This window comes from Malaclemys terrapin, chromosome 7, assembly GCF_027887155.1.
Source record: "Malaclemys terrapin pileata isolate rMalTer1 chromosome 7, rMalTer1.hap1, whole genome shotgun sequence".
Taxonomy (NCBI): Eukaryota; Metazoa; Chordata; order Testudines; family Emydidae; genus Malaclemys; species Malaclemys terrapin.
The window spans coordinates 109,738,211-109,755,338 of NC_071511.1; the positions used below are offsets into that span (position 1 = coordinate 109,738,211).

Sequence of the window (17,128 nt, forward strand, 5' to 3'; positions counted from 1 at the left end):
ATAAACTATGCTGCTTTCTGTGAGTCAGTGTCTGTTAACTCAAGGTACAGTACCCTGTGAGAGGGGGTGGGTGTCCGAAGGCTTGGGATGGTACAAGATACCAGCAGCTCCTGCTGTACCAGATGGCCTGGAGCCAGGCCACCCAACAATTTGTACCATGTTCTGCTAACCTAGGGTTGAATCAAACCCATCGCCTTTAAAATACCATAATAAAAATAACCCAAATGTTAGATCTTGTTTGAAGAAAAGGTAGCATCCAAGGTCATTTGCCTCAGACTTGTGAGAGCCTGATAACTTTAATAATATTCTATAGCCCTTAATCACAGCATACCCGGTTGTGTTGTGATTCTCTCTCTCTCAGCTTGAGGTTTAGCTCCCCCCCCCCCCAAGTGTTTTTCTTTTTAATGTAGTTTATTAAATGAGAAAAAAAGTTAGCTTTTAAAATTCCCATTTTTTCACTTGGACCATGCTGTCTTTAGACACCCTCGTTTTAAAACCCGAAGGCATAAATATTTTCAACTGCGTTACTAAGGGAATACTATTTCTAATGTTAGGCTGTTTCCACAGTGTGCTTTTGACCTTGGATTTCTTGACTCATTAATCTTAGAAGCCATGGCACTTGTTGTAGTAATCAGAATAACTCAGGGTTTTTGTGGAATAAGAGTTAGGGGTGCAGTGTTTCTGGTAGATGAGGTGAGCCTTGTATGGTATGTCTTAATCACCTGATGTCAATTATGGTGCGCTTAACATAGCGAGTGCCAAACATTGTCCCAGAAGGACACTTTAATAGTGCAAGGTGCTATGCACCCATTTCCTGAGGAACAGATCAATATTTCACATTGACTTTGTATTCTAGATCTGTTATACCTCAAAAGCCACTAGATGGAACTTAATACAAGTAAGACCTCAAGTTCAATGGAGTTGAGTATTCACTAAGATATTGGGGAGTGTGGGGAATAGTATGGTACAAAAGATTACTTTGCATGAAAGGAGAAAATGTGTAAAGTAAAACTTTATTCAGTGAGGTTTTGTTTAATATAACAAATAACACTTTGCCTGGAATTATTGCCATGCCTGTAATACATTCATTGTAAAATATAATTTGTTCAGAATATTTTACAATAATTGAATTGGTGGGAATTAATAGTGGGAATACTTAAGGTAGAAATAGTAAATACTGTACCTGACACCTGTGCTTCTTTTGCGGAGGTTCATTGATTCGTTGTGGTTGAGATGAAGTTATAGGGCCTTTTCTCCCTCTACTCGCTACCATCTATGCACACACAGGCATTCCTTTACTTCACAAAAAAACTGCACGGTAGCTGAAACGTCATTCTATATGCTCTATATTGCTTGTCATTCTATATACTTTTTTTTGAAAGTTCAACAAATAGGGTTGGACAGTTTTTAACTTCAGATATTTAAGTTTAGACTTTTTTTGCATGTGGATAAAAGCTTACCCTTCCAACTTTACTGCTTCACAGAGATTGACTTTTTAACTTGTGAAGAAATTTAGAAGCAGTTTAATTTACAAGAAACACAAGTACTTGTTTCTGAAGCTGTGTAATGCAAAAGCATAATACAGCATTTTCTGCTAAATTTAAGGTACTGGGATGTGACTCTTCAAATAGAAGTGCACCTCTATTGCACCTCTCTTGGTGGAATGAGACAAAAATAGAAAAACTTACACTCAATATATGAAGAGCAATATTTCAGTCCATGTCTTCTTGCTGAGTGCCTGAGCAACATCTGTTGCTAGGGTGATGTGCATTCTGAGTGCACGCAAAGGGCAAGAGCATGATGCTCCAACAATGCTGGAGTAGTGGAACATAACAGCAGGCACAAATTAGAGTAGTTTCACTTTTGTTTTAACTTGAAATAATGGCTAAACTGACCCCTGACTGCTTGCAGAAAGTGCTAAGAGCTCTGGTCCACATGAGGAGCTGGTGCTTAAAGTAGTGTTGCTTTCTCTTGGAACATATATGTGAAAATAATCCCTAATGAAGAAATTAATCATTAGATCTAATATAGAAATAACTCTGACATGGTTAAGGTTTTCAAATTCTGAATTTATTTACTTTAAATGATTCTTGATATACAAAAATCAAGGTTTTTTGTCTGAGTAGCTGCTGCATGAACAAATAGTGTATATAAGAAAAAACATAACTGATATAAGATCTGCATACAAAAAAGTCTGTGTATATGCACTATAGTTTCAGGTCCACATTTTCTATTGATGCACAAGCTGTCAGTTCCATATTTAGTGTTAGTAACACCACACTGCAGTTATTGGTTGCAAAAGCAATTGGTGAAATCTGTGCAAGGAGAAACATCTGAGTTTTAGGCCTTAAAATCTTGAAATTGTCCCATGTAGAGGTTTAATATTGACAAGGTTATTTCATATAATTTTTTTTTGTGGGAAAATGGAGGAATATTTTGAAAATATAGATGTAGGGCATGCAGCTTTCCTAAATAAGATTTTAATCTTGCTTGTGTACTCCAATCTTAGCTCTGGTTCAATGCATTTAGTTTGTAATGACTATAGCCAAATACTTTCTCTTGTGCCTTTTTATAAATGGTCATATTGTAAACACGACTTGCCTGGTCTTTATCATTGGAGTTACTTGTTTGGTAAAAGTGACTGAATTGTTCAAACAAGTCAGTTGAAATTATTTTTGCTCATGTTACTAATTTTTGACATGTGGTACCGATCAGAATACGTTGGACTGCCCATTGTCTATTCCAGGGGTCGGCAACCTTTCAGAAGTGGTGTACCGAGTCTTCATTTATTCACTTTAATTTAAGGTTTTGCATGCTGGTAATATATTTAATGTTTTTTAGAAGGTCTCTCTCTGTCTATCTATAATATAACTAAACTACTGTTGTATGTAAAGTAAACAAGGTTTTCAAAATGTTTAAGAAGCTTCATTTAAAATTAAATTAAAATGCTGATCTTAAGATGCCGGCCTGCTTAGTCTGCTGCCAGTCTGGGGTTCCGTTCACCTAGGCTGGCAGCGGGCTGAGTGGTGCCGGGGGCCGGGACTCCAGACCAGCGGCGGGCTGAGCGGGGCCGGCACCCCAGACCAGCAGCGGGCCGAGCGGCTCAGCCCACTGCCAGTCTGGGGTTCTGTCCGCTGGCTCCTGCCAGCCAGGGTCCCGGCTGCTGGCCCCACTCAGCCCGCTGCCGGTCTGGGGTTCTGGCTGCCGGTCTGGGGTTCTGGCTGCTGGTTCCTTGCCAACTGGGGTCTCAGCTGCCGGCCCCGCTCAGACCACTGCCAACCTGGTGCTCGGGGTGGGGGGTGGAGATGTGGGGGTGCAAGAGTCAGGGCATGGGATGTGGGGGGGCTGGATATGTGGGGAGTGCAGGAGTCGGGGCGGGTGGTGTAGGGGGGCTGGGTAGGTGTGGAGGGTGCAGGAATCAGGGATGGGGTTGTGGAGGGGGATGCTGAGGTGCAAGGGGGGTGCAGGGGTCAGGGCAGAGGGCTCCCAGCCCCCTGCCTGGCTCACGGCAGGGGGCTGGAGGGATACGCCCCACTCGTACCCTGCCTCTTCTCCGCCTCCTTACCGGTCTGAGCAGCGAGGGCGCTGGGGCTGCTCTTCTCCTCTCCCTCGCAAGGGCCATCGGCGGCAGGGAAGGAGAGGAGCAGGGGCTCCATGCAGCACGTTGGGGGAAGAGGCAGGGGAGAGAGAAGCTTGGCTGCCGGCGGCAGCACCCGGCAGGACCAAGCTTGCTTCTGCCCCCTGACCCCGCCAGGGAGAGCAGTAGGCGGGGGGCGGAGAAGAGTGGGCTGGGTCGGGCAGGATTTTTAATGGTACGCTGCTGCCTGCCAGGGTCCCACTCAGCCCACTGCCGGGGTTCGGCAGTGGGCTGAGTGGGACTCTGGCAGGCAGCAGCGTGCCATTAAAAATCGGCTTGCGTGCCGTCTTTGTGCCATAGGTTGCTGACCCCTGGTCTATTCAGTCTAGGCTATGGTATAAAAATTCTTCACTTAAACCCACCTTCTGTTGTTGTAATGTAAAACAGTTGGCAATAGAAGGTAATATCAGATTTATTGAGTGAAAAGCAGTTCTTTCTGAAGAACTACTTGTCCAGTGAAAAACATGACAAGATGGATAATTAAGTTGAACATTGTGGAATTCCGGATTAAAGGGAACTAGATGTTAAAGAAAATGGCATGTCAAAGTTAGTTGTGCACTACATTTTAAATTAGAAAATGATTTTCTTCTTAGTTTGAAGAACCAGTCTCTGGCTTAGATACTTACCTAATCTGCATACTGGACTGCCTGTACGAACCCACAACAACAATAAATTATATCCCTACAGCCAACCACCCTGACCTGCCCTCTCCCTATTGAGCTGAGAAAAAAGATAAGCTCTGAAGATTCTTCTGCAACAAATACTTTACAGTTTGAGATTCTCCACTAGTTACTCTGAATACTCTAAATTACTGTAAACATTAAGCCTCTCAATACCTGTCTGAGAACAGTATTGTACCAATTTTAAACATAGAAAAACCGAGAAAGGGAATTTCTCTGGCCAAAGGCACATAACGAATCACTTTTGGTACTTGGAATAGAAGTCAGGATTCCTGACTTCACAAACTAGTACTTCCTCTATGTAAAAATACATTTCATTTTTCTGAAAACTTGGAATGTCCAAATATTGCACAAGGGGGGAGGAGGAATAGCTCAGTAGTTTGAGCAGTGGCCTGCTAAACCCAGGGTTGTGAGTTCAATCCTTGAGGGAGCCATTTAGGGACCTGTGGTAAAAATTTGTCTGGGGATTGGTCCTGCTTTGAGCAGGAGTTGGACTAGATGATCTCCTGAGGTCCCTTCCAACTCTATGATTCTATGAAAGGAAAACTGTGTGTGTGTGTGTGTGTGTGTAATATATATATATATATATATATATATATATATATATATATATATATATATATATATATATATATATATATTCACTTTAGTTTAAGGTTTTGCGTGCCGGTAATACATTTTAACGTTTTTTAGAAGGTCTCTCTATATCTATAATATAACTAAACTACTGTTGTATGAAAGTAAACAAGCTTTTCAAAATGTTTAAGAAGCTTCATTTAAAATTAAATGAAGTTAGAGTAAGCAGATAGTATCCTATATTGCGTTTGTACAAGAGTTGTTTAAGCATAATCTTCAATTATCTTCAGATATGTGATAGGATGGTTCTAGAAACAATCATGTGCTGACCTATATGTACTTTGTTTTTGGCTGCTAAATTATGTTCTTTCATTTAAAAAAGAATCATATTCCTTCCATCAGAGATTGAGTGTCTTTCCAAAGGATGCAAGAAGTGCATAAAAAGGGGTATGTGAGCTCTTTAAGTTATACACAGTCTCCATTTTAAAATCAGATTTAAAAATTGAATTTTTGGGAGATGTGGGTGGAAGGGAGTGAAAGTGAGACCATTCGTACTGGGTTTAAAGGATGTTGAGTTGTCTTTTTACATCAGCAGGGTTCCCATGGACAGTTAGTACACAGCAGGCTATTGTGGGGTAGATGCTCACCCCAACTTTTCATGAATTAAATGTTTGTGTAGACAAGCCCCCAACTTGTATTTGGCAGTGTGGGATGTGGAGTTTTTCTAATACTGCTGTATATCTCTGGACATGAGATCTTGGTCTCTCCTTTAGCATAGAAGAAATGTGCAATTCTGTATCATTTGGTAGGTGTGGAGCAATCGTGGAACCATCAACATTGAATGTTTTCTATATGTTGTTACCTTTCTGATATTGAGGTATGTCTTTGTCCTCTTGCACTGTCTTTTTTTTTTTAAGAATAAGAATAGCGTCCATATTTTACGGTAATACTGTTGTAGAATCTACACCCACTCTCCCATCGCTTAGTTAAATACCGTCTCAAGGTATTTCAGTGTTCATGGTTTTAAAGGATAGTGATTTTAACTGTAGCAACAGCACAACGTGGACTGCTTAGCCTCTTCAGAAGTTACAGAATTGTCTTGTTGATCAATTTTGTTATGAGCATGGGACAGGATTGGTCTATATTGTGTTCTTCCCCTCTCCTCACACCTTTCTTCCAATAACCATATTCTGAAAGTAATATATTAAATGAAGAGGCATGAACAAAATCTTATCCTGCATTGCAGTTAGTTCTGGGTTGATCTGGGACCATATTCAAAACATTCTTGTCATAAAACCATAAATTATATCCTCCGAAATCCTGACAATTTGTAGTAAAGCAAAAAGTGTTACTAGAGTTTAAGTATTGTACTCTAATATTATGTATGAGAGCACATAGCCAAGATTGTTTTCCTGTTTTTTGAACCCTACAAAGCAGAATACTCATCTTCAAACTTTGTGCTTCACTGAACCTGGCACTTTTCCTTGAAAATAATTTTACAATGGAAACCCTTGGTAACATACAGAGAGCATTTTAAAATGTAAATAGTATATCGGAACCGTGTAGCAGTCTTATTGACTGTAAGGTATACACAACTTGTTAGTAACATACATAGTGTAACACCAAGGTTACATATTTAAACCCAAAAGGCAGAGAGTACGAAGTAATAATTAAGGTTGTCATAGTAATAGTAAACCATATTGTGCAATTTGTATTCATGTATTTGTATACAAATTCATGTATGTATTTAACAACCTACTTAGCAACACTCTTTGGTAAATAGATGCATGAGTCAGGGTTGGACCTGCCTTCCTCTAGGGGAAATGTATATGTGTTTGACAACATGTGGGAATCTGAGACTATGGCTACACTGCCTCTAACTCAGGGGTTCTCAAACTCGGGGTCGGGACCCCTCAGGGGGTCCTGAGGTTATTACATGGGGGGTTGCGAGCTGTCAGCCTCCACCCAAGCCCTGCTTTGCATCTAGCTTTTTTAATGGTGTTAAATATATAAAAACATTTTTTTAATTTATAAGGGGGGGGGAGGTCGCACTCAGAGGCTTGCAGTGAAAGGGGTCACCAGTACAAAAGTTTGAGAACCACTGCTCTAACTGTATTAATGAAAACAAGATACCTTTTAGTTCTGCGCTCAGTGTCCGCACAGGGGAGTTACAGAACAGCCCTTTGGTGCACACTGCTGTTTATTCCCATGTGGTCCGAACAACGGGGCACTGTAGACAAGCCTTGAGAGGAGCTCCTCAGAGTCCTCCTTCTGAATATTTTTGACTTTTCCAAAATGGAAGAAGCAGAAAATAAGTCCCCAAATTAGTTTTAAGAATAATAATAAAAAAACCTCAAACCTACACATTTAGACAGAATTGTTCATATGAATATAGCACTATGTGCTATGCTACATGATTACACTATTGAAGCCTTGAGTCAGTTTGTATCATTGAAATTGGTAATCTATACCAGCAACTGATCAGAAGAGAACTATGTTGGTTTTTCCCCCCCATCTGAACAACAAGATTACAGGTGAGGTTCTTGTTAAACAAAAATGGGTTTGTTCCAATAATCATAAAGCAGATACGGAGGGGTAAATCTAATCTCTTTCCAGCAACTCTGCAAAACTAACATAACATCATTAATTCAAGGATGTGTTCCTATATCATAGCTTTTTCTGACACATTCTTTGATCCCTATAGGACCTATTAAATCTAGAAGGTGGCTTTAATAATTAAGGTTAGATCCTTTATATATTGCACAAGAATCATTACATGTATTCAGATCCTTCATAGCTATTTGTTTTATTTAACAATGCATGGTGTTAAGATAAGATTGCACACTTTCTTTCTTTGAAGGGAAAAGAGTCAAAACAGACTGTTCCTGCTTTATTTCTTGCTCCCCATTGCTAATAAACTAAAAACATTGCTTACAGTTCTAAGTGCTTAGTCCAACAAGAATTATCTGCAGTCTTCTGTTATACACGATACAAGACTACAAAGCTTAAATTTGGTTCTTCAGCACCCTGATCTTGCATACAATTTTTAGAAAATAAATTCTTAACAGATCAACAAGAGGATATTAATGAGTGGAAGGAAATATAAAGCATTTATAAATACCATTTAAATATTTAATACCTATATTAAATGATACACACCTTTGGTGGCATGTCCCTTATATAGGTAGAAGTAGGAAAAGACTCATGGGCATATCAGGGAAAAGCATCGTTTGCAACCCTGCTTTAAATTGCACATATAACCATCTGGAAAAATAACAGATAATTTTGAATTCTCAGGAGATATTTGGTACACAAAGTTTAGACTAATGATCATGACTATAGGGAGAACCATTCATTGACACCATCCTGCAAGCTATAAAGCTAACTCTGTGAAATGCATGTTTTTCAAAACTGGAATTGATTGTCCATCTTATTTGATTTTGATACTTCAAGATTTTAGGTATTCATGGAGACTTCACACTGCATTATTGTTTAATAGTGATAGAGAACATATGTAGTATGGAAGTGCAGGGTCTTCAAATTGTGTGTCCCTCCCTTGTAGTGTGGAATAAGATCTCATAGTGTGTGTTGCTCTCTATCTTTTTTTCAGTGTTGTTTATACAGAAAACTTGTTTAATCACTAATTATCCCCTTTTTTTGTTTCCCTTAGGCAGAGAATCCTCCCAGTGGTCCCGATTGTGGTTATGGTTCTTTTCACCAGCAGTATTGGCTAGATGGGAAGATAATTGCTGTGGGTGTAATTGATATTCTTCCATACTGTGTGTCCTCTGTGTATCTGTACTATGATCCTGACTATACTTTCCTATCTTTGGGAGTCTACTCTGCATTAAGGTAAGAGGAGAACATTTTTGATCTTCAGTTAGTAATAATTGATATTTGCTCTTAAATTTGAGCTTGTGTATTGTATTTCAAACCAAATCTTATAGTGGAGATACTAAGCAAGAGTTTCTTGTTTAATTTCGATGAGGGAGAAGCTTTTAGGGGGAAAATCGCTGTATATAGTTACTCGAAATTTAGCTTAAGTTCTGAACATTCTCAATATTGTCTACTAGTATTCAAGCAGCTATAAAATTTCCATGTAGATGGAAAATATAGAATTAAATTTAGAAGAGGGAAGACAATATTGAAATTAAAGTGTGTTTTTTTTTTTTAATTTGCTTCATATTTTTATTTGGATTAGGAAATGGAGTTTTTAAATGAAGGGTTTTATTTTTTTATTAATCAAGCTTTATATCACAATAGACTAGATTCTGCCATTCTTAGGCCAGGTCTACACTACAGACTTTTATTGGTATAACTACATTGCTCAAGGGTGCGCAAAATTCACACCCCTGAGCAACATAATTATGCCAACCTAACCCCCTGTGTAGACTGCACTATGTCGGTGGGAGAGCTTCTCCTGTTGACATAACTACAGCCTCTCACGGTGGTAGATTAACTATGCTAATGGGGGAAGCTCTCTCATTGGTGTAAGAGCATCTTCACTTATGTTCTTTAAGTGCAGACCTGCTCTTACTCATGTGAAAGTAGTCTTTCACTCCTCAGGAAGTCCCATTGATTTCAGTGTTTACTATATCTCTGAATTTTTTTCAGCAAATAAACTGTTTGCCAAAAAATGCATTTTTCAGCTGAACAAAACTCAAAAATTTGATACAAATTCAACAAATAGTTTAGGACAAACAAATTTTTGTCAGGACTGAGATACTGTCCACAAAACAAGAAGAGATGAGTGAGGAGGAGGAAGTGGGGTGATGGTGCTCTCCTTATAACTTTTAGCCTAGTGGTTAGGCCACGCAAGTGGGGTGTGGGAGACCCCAGTTCAGTTCCTCACTCTGCCTGATGTGGAGAAGGTATCAGAACTTTTCTCCCACACTGCAAGAGAGTGGCCTAGCCACTGGGCCATGGGATACTCTGGTGTGGGTGTTTCAAGCTGTCCTGTTGAAGCAGTTTATAAATAGCTTTAAATAGTCAATGGAGCTGGGACTTGAACTTGGGTCTCCCACATCCTATGTGAGTGCCCTAACTACCAGGCGCTAAAGTTATTGTGTCCCTCTGGCCCAATGGCTATTCATCGTTGTTCCTAGTGGCAATTCATAATGACTACCACCATCTCCTCCTCCTATTTTGTTAATCTATCCCTTTAAAAATGCTTGAAACAAAATGTTTTGGAGAGAGTGAAATATGTTTTGTCTGACATGGAATGGATTTTTTCAATTTGCTGAAATGTTTTCAATTTTTGGTTTTGTTTAATCTGAATCAAAATTATATTGTTCCATTATCTTCTGGAAGAGCCAGAGAACTGAAAAGTCAGTTATTCACTCAGCTCTGGTGTTTACTGTCTTCAGTGGGGCTAATTAATGAGTTAAGGACCTGCTGCACATGAATAAGGATGACAGAATCTGTACTCAAGGAAAAATATATCCACTTTATTGTGGACATTTAATTAAAAAAAAATTTCAGCAAGAAAGCTATTACTGTTGTGAAATGAAAATTATAGAATGTTAGATACATACCATGAATTTTGTTTAGTTTTTTTATTTTCTCTATCAAAATTTAAGAAAGGAAGAGCATCTATCCAGAACATTGGCTTTTATGATTAATACATAATTACCTAAAATTGGTTAAAGAAAAGCCCTGACTACAAATATATGATACCTCAATAATCCGAAGTCTGTGAAATTGAAGAAAATGTCTGGGCTACCAAATGAATGCTAAATTTTCTTTAAAGATCAGTGCTTTCTGGTTAGCTGGTTAGTATAATTCTCTTTAAGTATTAATTGAATTAAAATAGCAGTTCAATATTTTAAAGTATATTAGTTATTAACTTTTCTTACAACATACTTCATTGAGATATACCATTAAGGAGAGGAGACCAGACAAAATGCTGATTTAAATGAGACCAATGTCACTTTTATTGATTACTTCAATTTATTTAATGTAGTTAATTGTGGTACTGAACACCAAGGCCCCCATCTTGTAGCCTTAAATATGTGCTTTACTTTAAGCATGAGTCATTCAGTTCCCTTAAGAATTTAAGGACTACTTAAAGTTAGGCAAGTGTGTACATCTAGTAGGAATAGGGTGAAAACCTTTTACCGGTAGATTATGTTCATATATTTAATTGAACACTGCCAGCTTGAAATGTAATCATCTATTAACTGAGTCTGCTTACCACTGAGTGCCCCCTCTTGGCCAAATGTGGCACCATAGCTCCTTGTTGAGCTAGCTCCCTCCCCTCCTCCCCCCACATCAACGATCACTCCGGTGTGGCAGTTTCTCTGCTTGCTGGTAACTCATCCAATGACTCAGCCCTCTGGCTAGGTCACAGTCTTTGATCCACCCCTTCTGGGGTCACAGTTATCCAAATTAAAAATCCCCCAAAACATCTTAACCTAAAACATTCAGCATCTTCCTTGTTTGATCAGAATTTCTCCCAGGCTTACCTCCCTGCCTGGAGATCTTTTCCCCAACTGACTCAGGGCCCTGCAAGAGCCTTCTTGCTCTTTGTACTCTTTACAGGTACAGTGGCATTTTCCTCGTCTTCGCCCCTTTCACTTCCATGTCTTGCTCTGAGCTTCCTGCTTTTATAGGAACCTCCTTCCCCCTCTTTATCACTACTGAAGCCTGGCTTCTTTCATATAGGAATCATCCAATTCCTCTTAGGTGGGGCTCATCCTGTAATTAGGGTTGGCTTAGCCCCTGGCTCTCCTGCCCATGGGATAAGGCACCATGTTACAAATCCCCACTCCAACTTTCAGTGGAGGTCAGATGGGGCTCCATTCTCAACACCTTATCTCTATAAGTGATCTAATTCAAAACAAAATATGGCTTTAACTATCATATTTTTGCTGGCAATTGTCTCCATCTACTTAAACTAAAATCTCAGATTTTTATGTTATCTGCTTGTAAATGTGCAGCTGTCAATTCAAGCTCAACCAGGACCAAAACTGATCTCAAAACTGATCAAAACCACCCCATCTCATTCTTTTAGGGTGCCTCCATCTGAATGGAAGACCATCGCATTTAGTTTAACAGCTTATAATTGTTCCTGTCACACCTCCCCTGACCTAGTCTGGGTGGTACATGACACACACCCAGTTAGCAAATGGCTGCTACAGTATACTCTGATGCATTCAGTGATACAGTAATTTTATAAACGTCAACCCAGAAGTTATAAGTTTTATGTAAAGAACTTTCCCAAACCGTCAACATTATTTAAGCAGAGGCCATTACTAGACTCATTGAATTCTTCATCAGCCCAAATTATGTTGCATAAAGTTAGGCACCTAAATAAATGGTGCCTGACTTTTTCAAAGTTGCTGAACACATGAAAGAGTGCTGTATGTAAAGACTGTTTTTATGTATTTTTGTATGTATCACATTGCTTTGTTTAACAATAGATTGACCTAGACTGTGCAGGTGAATGTTTGGAATGATTTAAATTTCCTACATAATAAATTCTAAACTTTATGTAAGCACAACACACTTTCATGGCGCAACAAGCTAAGAGGCCAGTTTATAAATCGTGCGGCATTTGAGGCAGTAAAGCTGAATTCCCAACAGTATTAGAAGGGGCCAACATAGTGTTACTCTTCTTACGCGTGCCCGCACACACACACACACACACACACACACACACACATACACGGTTAGAGAGAATTTAGGAAATCGCAAAGGAACATGATATTATAAAGCCTGTTACCAATTTTACTCTGAGGAGATTGGAACTACATTAGTTTTGTCACTTCCACTATATGCTGTTGAGAATTTATGTTGCTGAGTGTGTAGAAAGGAAGAGATTTGAAGTTGACGAATGTAGAAACACAAGCAAAGAACAAGGAGAGGAGTCGGAAATTACTAGTAAGATATCCGCATTAATGATTTTCACTACATGATATAAACTGATCAAAAATACACTGAGAATTGCATTATTCCTATTCCCAGAATGAAATTCACCCTCTTCTGAATACTACCTACTGTCATGAAAATTAACACTTCACAGTAATCTAAATTTTTTGACAGAACAAATATATTTCAAGTTCTAGTTGAACTATTTTATGTAGCATTGAAATATGAATTAAAAGTTTTACGTTAGTTTATTTAATGTGTACACAGTAGGGGTATATAGCTCACAAGTATATTGTACTTTTACTAAGTGTGTATATTTTTTAAAAGGTCATACATTGATGTTTTGTAAAAGGTAGTTAAAGGGCTCCATTATCCCTTTTACATGTACTGTAGATGGACTGCACAGTTCTTAGCAGTTGTTTAGTGGGCCCAAAGTAGTCTGAATGGAAATATTAACATTGCTTAAGTCACATTGTAATAACTTTTAAAAGGTTTTATTTTGCCTATAGTATTCATATTAATTTCTTAAATGCCCCTTTATTTGGCTGGATTTTAAACATGCGCAGAAATTGATTTCTGTCTTGGAGAGTGGCTGTCCTGTATCACCCCCTGCTGGCCTTGTGTTGCACTGTAGTCACTCCCTACCTCGGTTTCTCACCTCACGGTGGGTCGTCTTGGCTCTTTATGTTCTAGTCAGTTCTAGAGAAGTGTCTTAATTCTCCAACCAAGTCACAAAACAAGAAACTAAAGAGTGCCAACAAACAAGAAGGTTCTTCTGCCCTTTGTGGCTTCTCTTCAGTCCCTTTCTGGGCCCTTTTCCCAGTCCCTGTCTGGATTGCCCTTGTCTTTTTCTGCTCTGAGTTATAGTGCTTGCCCCCAAGCCGTTCCCTCTGGAATTACGCTTTCCCTTCAAGGGGCCGGCTCAGGACCTTACATGAGAGCCTACTTGCTCTCTGTGGTTCCAAGTGCCAGACTCTACTCAGCCATTTTATAAGGCCCAAGTGTTGCTAATTTATAAGGCCACCCAGCCACTTAGATAATTAACTAGTCATGGGTGGTACTGGGTTAGCTCATTCTCCTTAGCGGAGCCTATGACAGGTACACTGCTCCTTGTCTCATGTGAAAGGACCAGCCCTTTGAAACCATGTCCAACGGTTTTCTATTTGAATTGAATATATGCATAGGTATAGAGTCCATTTAATAAAACACTTGAAGCACTTAGTTTCCATTACATGTAAGCATCATGTAATTTTAAAAAAGTTAAACATATTAGGATCTCAATATCTCGCAATATCCCCATTAGTAATTGGGGGGAGGGATAGCTCAGTGGTTTGAGCATTGGCCTGCTAAACCTAGGGTTGAGAGATCAATCCTTGAGGGGAGGCCATTTAGGGATCTGGGGAAAAAAATCTGTCTGGGGATTGGTCCTGCTTTGAGCCGGGGGTTGGACTGGATGACCTCCTGAGGTCCCTTCCAACCCTGAAAATTCTGTGATTCTAAATTAAAACCAAATGTTGCTTATCCCCTTTCCTCTTCAAATACACATGGACACACAGATCCATTAGACACAGAGTGGTGAGCGTCCATCCAAGTTTCAGTCAGATGCATATTTAAACTTCCAAGTTACAAAAGTTTTAAAAAAGAGCATTATAATGGAAACATTGACAACATCTTTAGTATAGCAGCAATGCCCAGTGCCAGTGTAATAAAAAGAGAAACTTATTGTGAAGTATTGTGATGCTTTTCTCTCCTAGTTTACATGAGGAAGTCATATAAACAGGCACTATATATGTGAAAAATAGCTTTCGCTGCATGAAGATGGAGATATTTGCATATAAATCGCTAGAACGTACACAATAGAATAAACAAGAAGCTTCTTCTTGAAACTTGTTGATTTTAAAAATGCTGTGATGTTTGCCTGTCCTGTTTTAGCCTGTCTCTATACAATGACTGGGCCAGATTTCTATAGAACTCCAATGAGCATGAATATTAACAAGAAACCTGTTAAATGGGTGCCTTTAACCTCTTGCTATTTGAATTTCAGATCAGCGCATTGGTAGGCCAAAAATGAGGCTCTTTTGCTTGAAATGGTGTTTTGAGTTTTTGTGGTTTTGAAATAAAACTGCTTTTGAGTTTACAATTTTCATTCTTTACTTGACTAGAGTTTTGCCCTTTACTTAAGCCAAGAGTTAGGGAACTGTAATGTATTTCTTTTATAAAAAGAGTACATATATCTATGAAGACTTGCATTCAAATTTATTCCGTTTTCTTCACTTTCACAGGGAAATTGCTTTTACTAGGCAACTCCATGAAAAAGCTTCTGAGCTGTGCTATTACTATATGGGTTTCTACATTCATTCATGTCCTAAAATGAGATATAAGGTAAAAGAGTGTTTTTATTACTATATTAGCATATTTCATGCTGTTTGAAATGTCTGACTGTGATCATCGTACTATTTTATAATTCTCATACTGGATTTTAACATGGATTTTGCAGGGTTACAGTCGAATGTTGGCTACTTTTTAACGTGGATTAAGAGTTAATTTTTTTTGCAAATTTATTTTTGTGTGGTATTTATTAAAATTTGGCTTAACATTTTTCACTAGAAGAAGTTTTTCAAGGATGTCAGATACCCAGGTAACCAATCATATGACATACTGCTATCTCAGATTTGCAATATGTCATGCAGTGTACTCTTGTCTTTTTTTAAAAAATCACGTGACTGAATGTGGAAATGTTGGGCAACAACAACATACCTGCATGGGTCTTGGGTATGCTTGAGTTTCTCCCATTTCATTTTTTGTAATAGGGACAGAGGAAGTGCTGTACTGGAACAAACCAGTGGGCGCCTAGTTGAGTATTGTTTCTCAGATAGTGTCCAGAAGCAGATTGCTCAGAAAAAGGTGCAAGAATCCCATAATAGAGCGTTTGGAATAACCAATCCATAAGAAGTTTCTTCTTAACCCATGTTAGTTTAGATTAGCTTATGTCCTGAAGCATGAGGGTTTTTGTCCCTTCTATTTTTGGTGCTCTCATTATCTCTATGAATGTAAGTTCTTTTTTGACTCCTACTAAATTGTTGATCTCAATTTTGTTGTGTGTGTCCCAAAAAGTCTACAGAACAATGAAACAGCAAAATAAATGTGTCGTATTAATACATTTCTTTTGCTGGCTGAAACATCTTTTTCTAGCAGCTTAAAGGAATAAGGCTGAAGGTAAAAGGCTCATTGCCACTTCTTAATAGATATCTGTTGAAAAATAATGAATATAAAGTTTGAACGCAGTCAGAGGTGCATTTATTTTGAACACTAATTGGTAGAAAGGATGCGAATAGACCTGAGATTTCAGTTTCTGATACGAGGGCACTCTAATGTCTAAAAAAGCTTGTGAGCTTTCTAAGCTGTCTAATTGAAAATGAAGCAAGAGCCATCTCAGTTTTGCTGTGACACATGTTCAGCATGTGTCCACGATTACTCATTTCTCCCTAGCAGACAAAACAAGCCTGTTTTTGTATAAAAAAGTGATCATCCCTTTTTCCTTTGCCAGCGTCAGTTTATCATCTGCATTCACCAGCCAAAGCAAAGAAACAGTTAAATTTGATGTAGCCAAGTCAGTGAATAGCAATATGCCACCTCTGTCTTCATGTCTCCTTAGAATATCACATCAGTAGCTGAAACTATGGGTTTTAATTACTTGCCATGATTTTTGGTGTACATTAGACTTTTGGGATGACTCCTGACCATTAAGGCACCAGAGTTTAACATCTGTAATCTATTCTGCAATGCAACATTTGTAGAGGAATGTATTCAACTTAATAAAGTATCTGAATAAGAAGAGAGACACCTATTTATAACTGATAAGACAAACACTATGTCTCAACTCTTTAGGATATCATTATTAAGAATCACCTGTCAGCCACTGGCGGTAACTTTACTGAACAAGGTGAACTTTGCATCCCAGGTTTGAAGAAAGCTCACATACCAGCCAACGTACTGAAGTAACCAACAAGCTATCAGACTGTAAAGACTAAATGGTGCAAATGTATGACCTCCACAGCCTTTTTACAGTTACATTACTAACCACAATATAGCCTGAGTTCTAGTGAGGTAAATTCTACTGTTTGTTGTTAGTTAAAACTGACTCCAGTGAAAATTTGAGCTTTTGTAGATGGTTCCAGCTTGCACGCTGTTTCTTGTTAAATTCCTACCATGGAAGTAGGGCTGATTTGATATTCTATGCCCTTTCTAGTTACTTGGAACCAAATTCTGTCCTCAGTTACACCTGAGCGACTCTTTAGACATCAATGGGGTTGCTAGAGGGTACTTGGTCCTTATTTAAACCTATATATCTCAACTTTAAATGTCC

General features: G+C 38.7%; 1 protein-coding gene across 6 annotated transcripts in view; it reads left to right on the plus strand.

The window, feature by feature from the left end:
* ATE1 (arginyltransferase 1) overlaps positions 1–17,128 on the plus strand; it is a 149,554-nt gene that overhangs the window by 58,101 nt on the left and 74,325 nt on the right. For 5 of the 6 annotated variants that reach the window (XM_054034715.1, XM_054034714.1, XM_054034718.1 and 2 more), the window contains exons 9-10: positions 8,564–8,745; positions 15,045–15,144. In XM_054034715.1, the coding sequence (XP_053890690.1) occupies positions 8,564–8,745; positions 15,045–15,144 (282 nt within the window). The remainder of the gene's footprint in view (positions 1–8,563; positions 8,746–15,044; positions 15,145–17,128) is intronic. The other variant, XM_054034719.1, reaches the window with a different exon arrangement.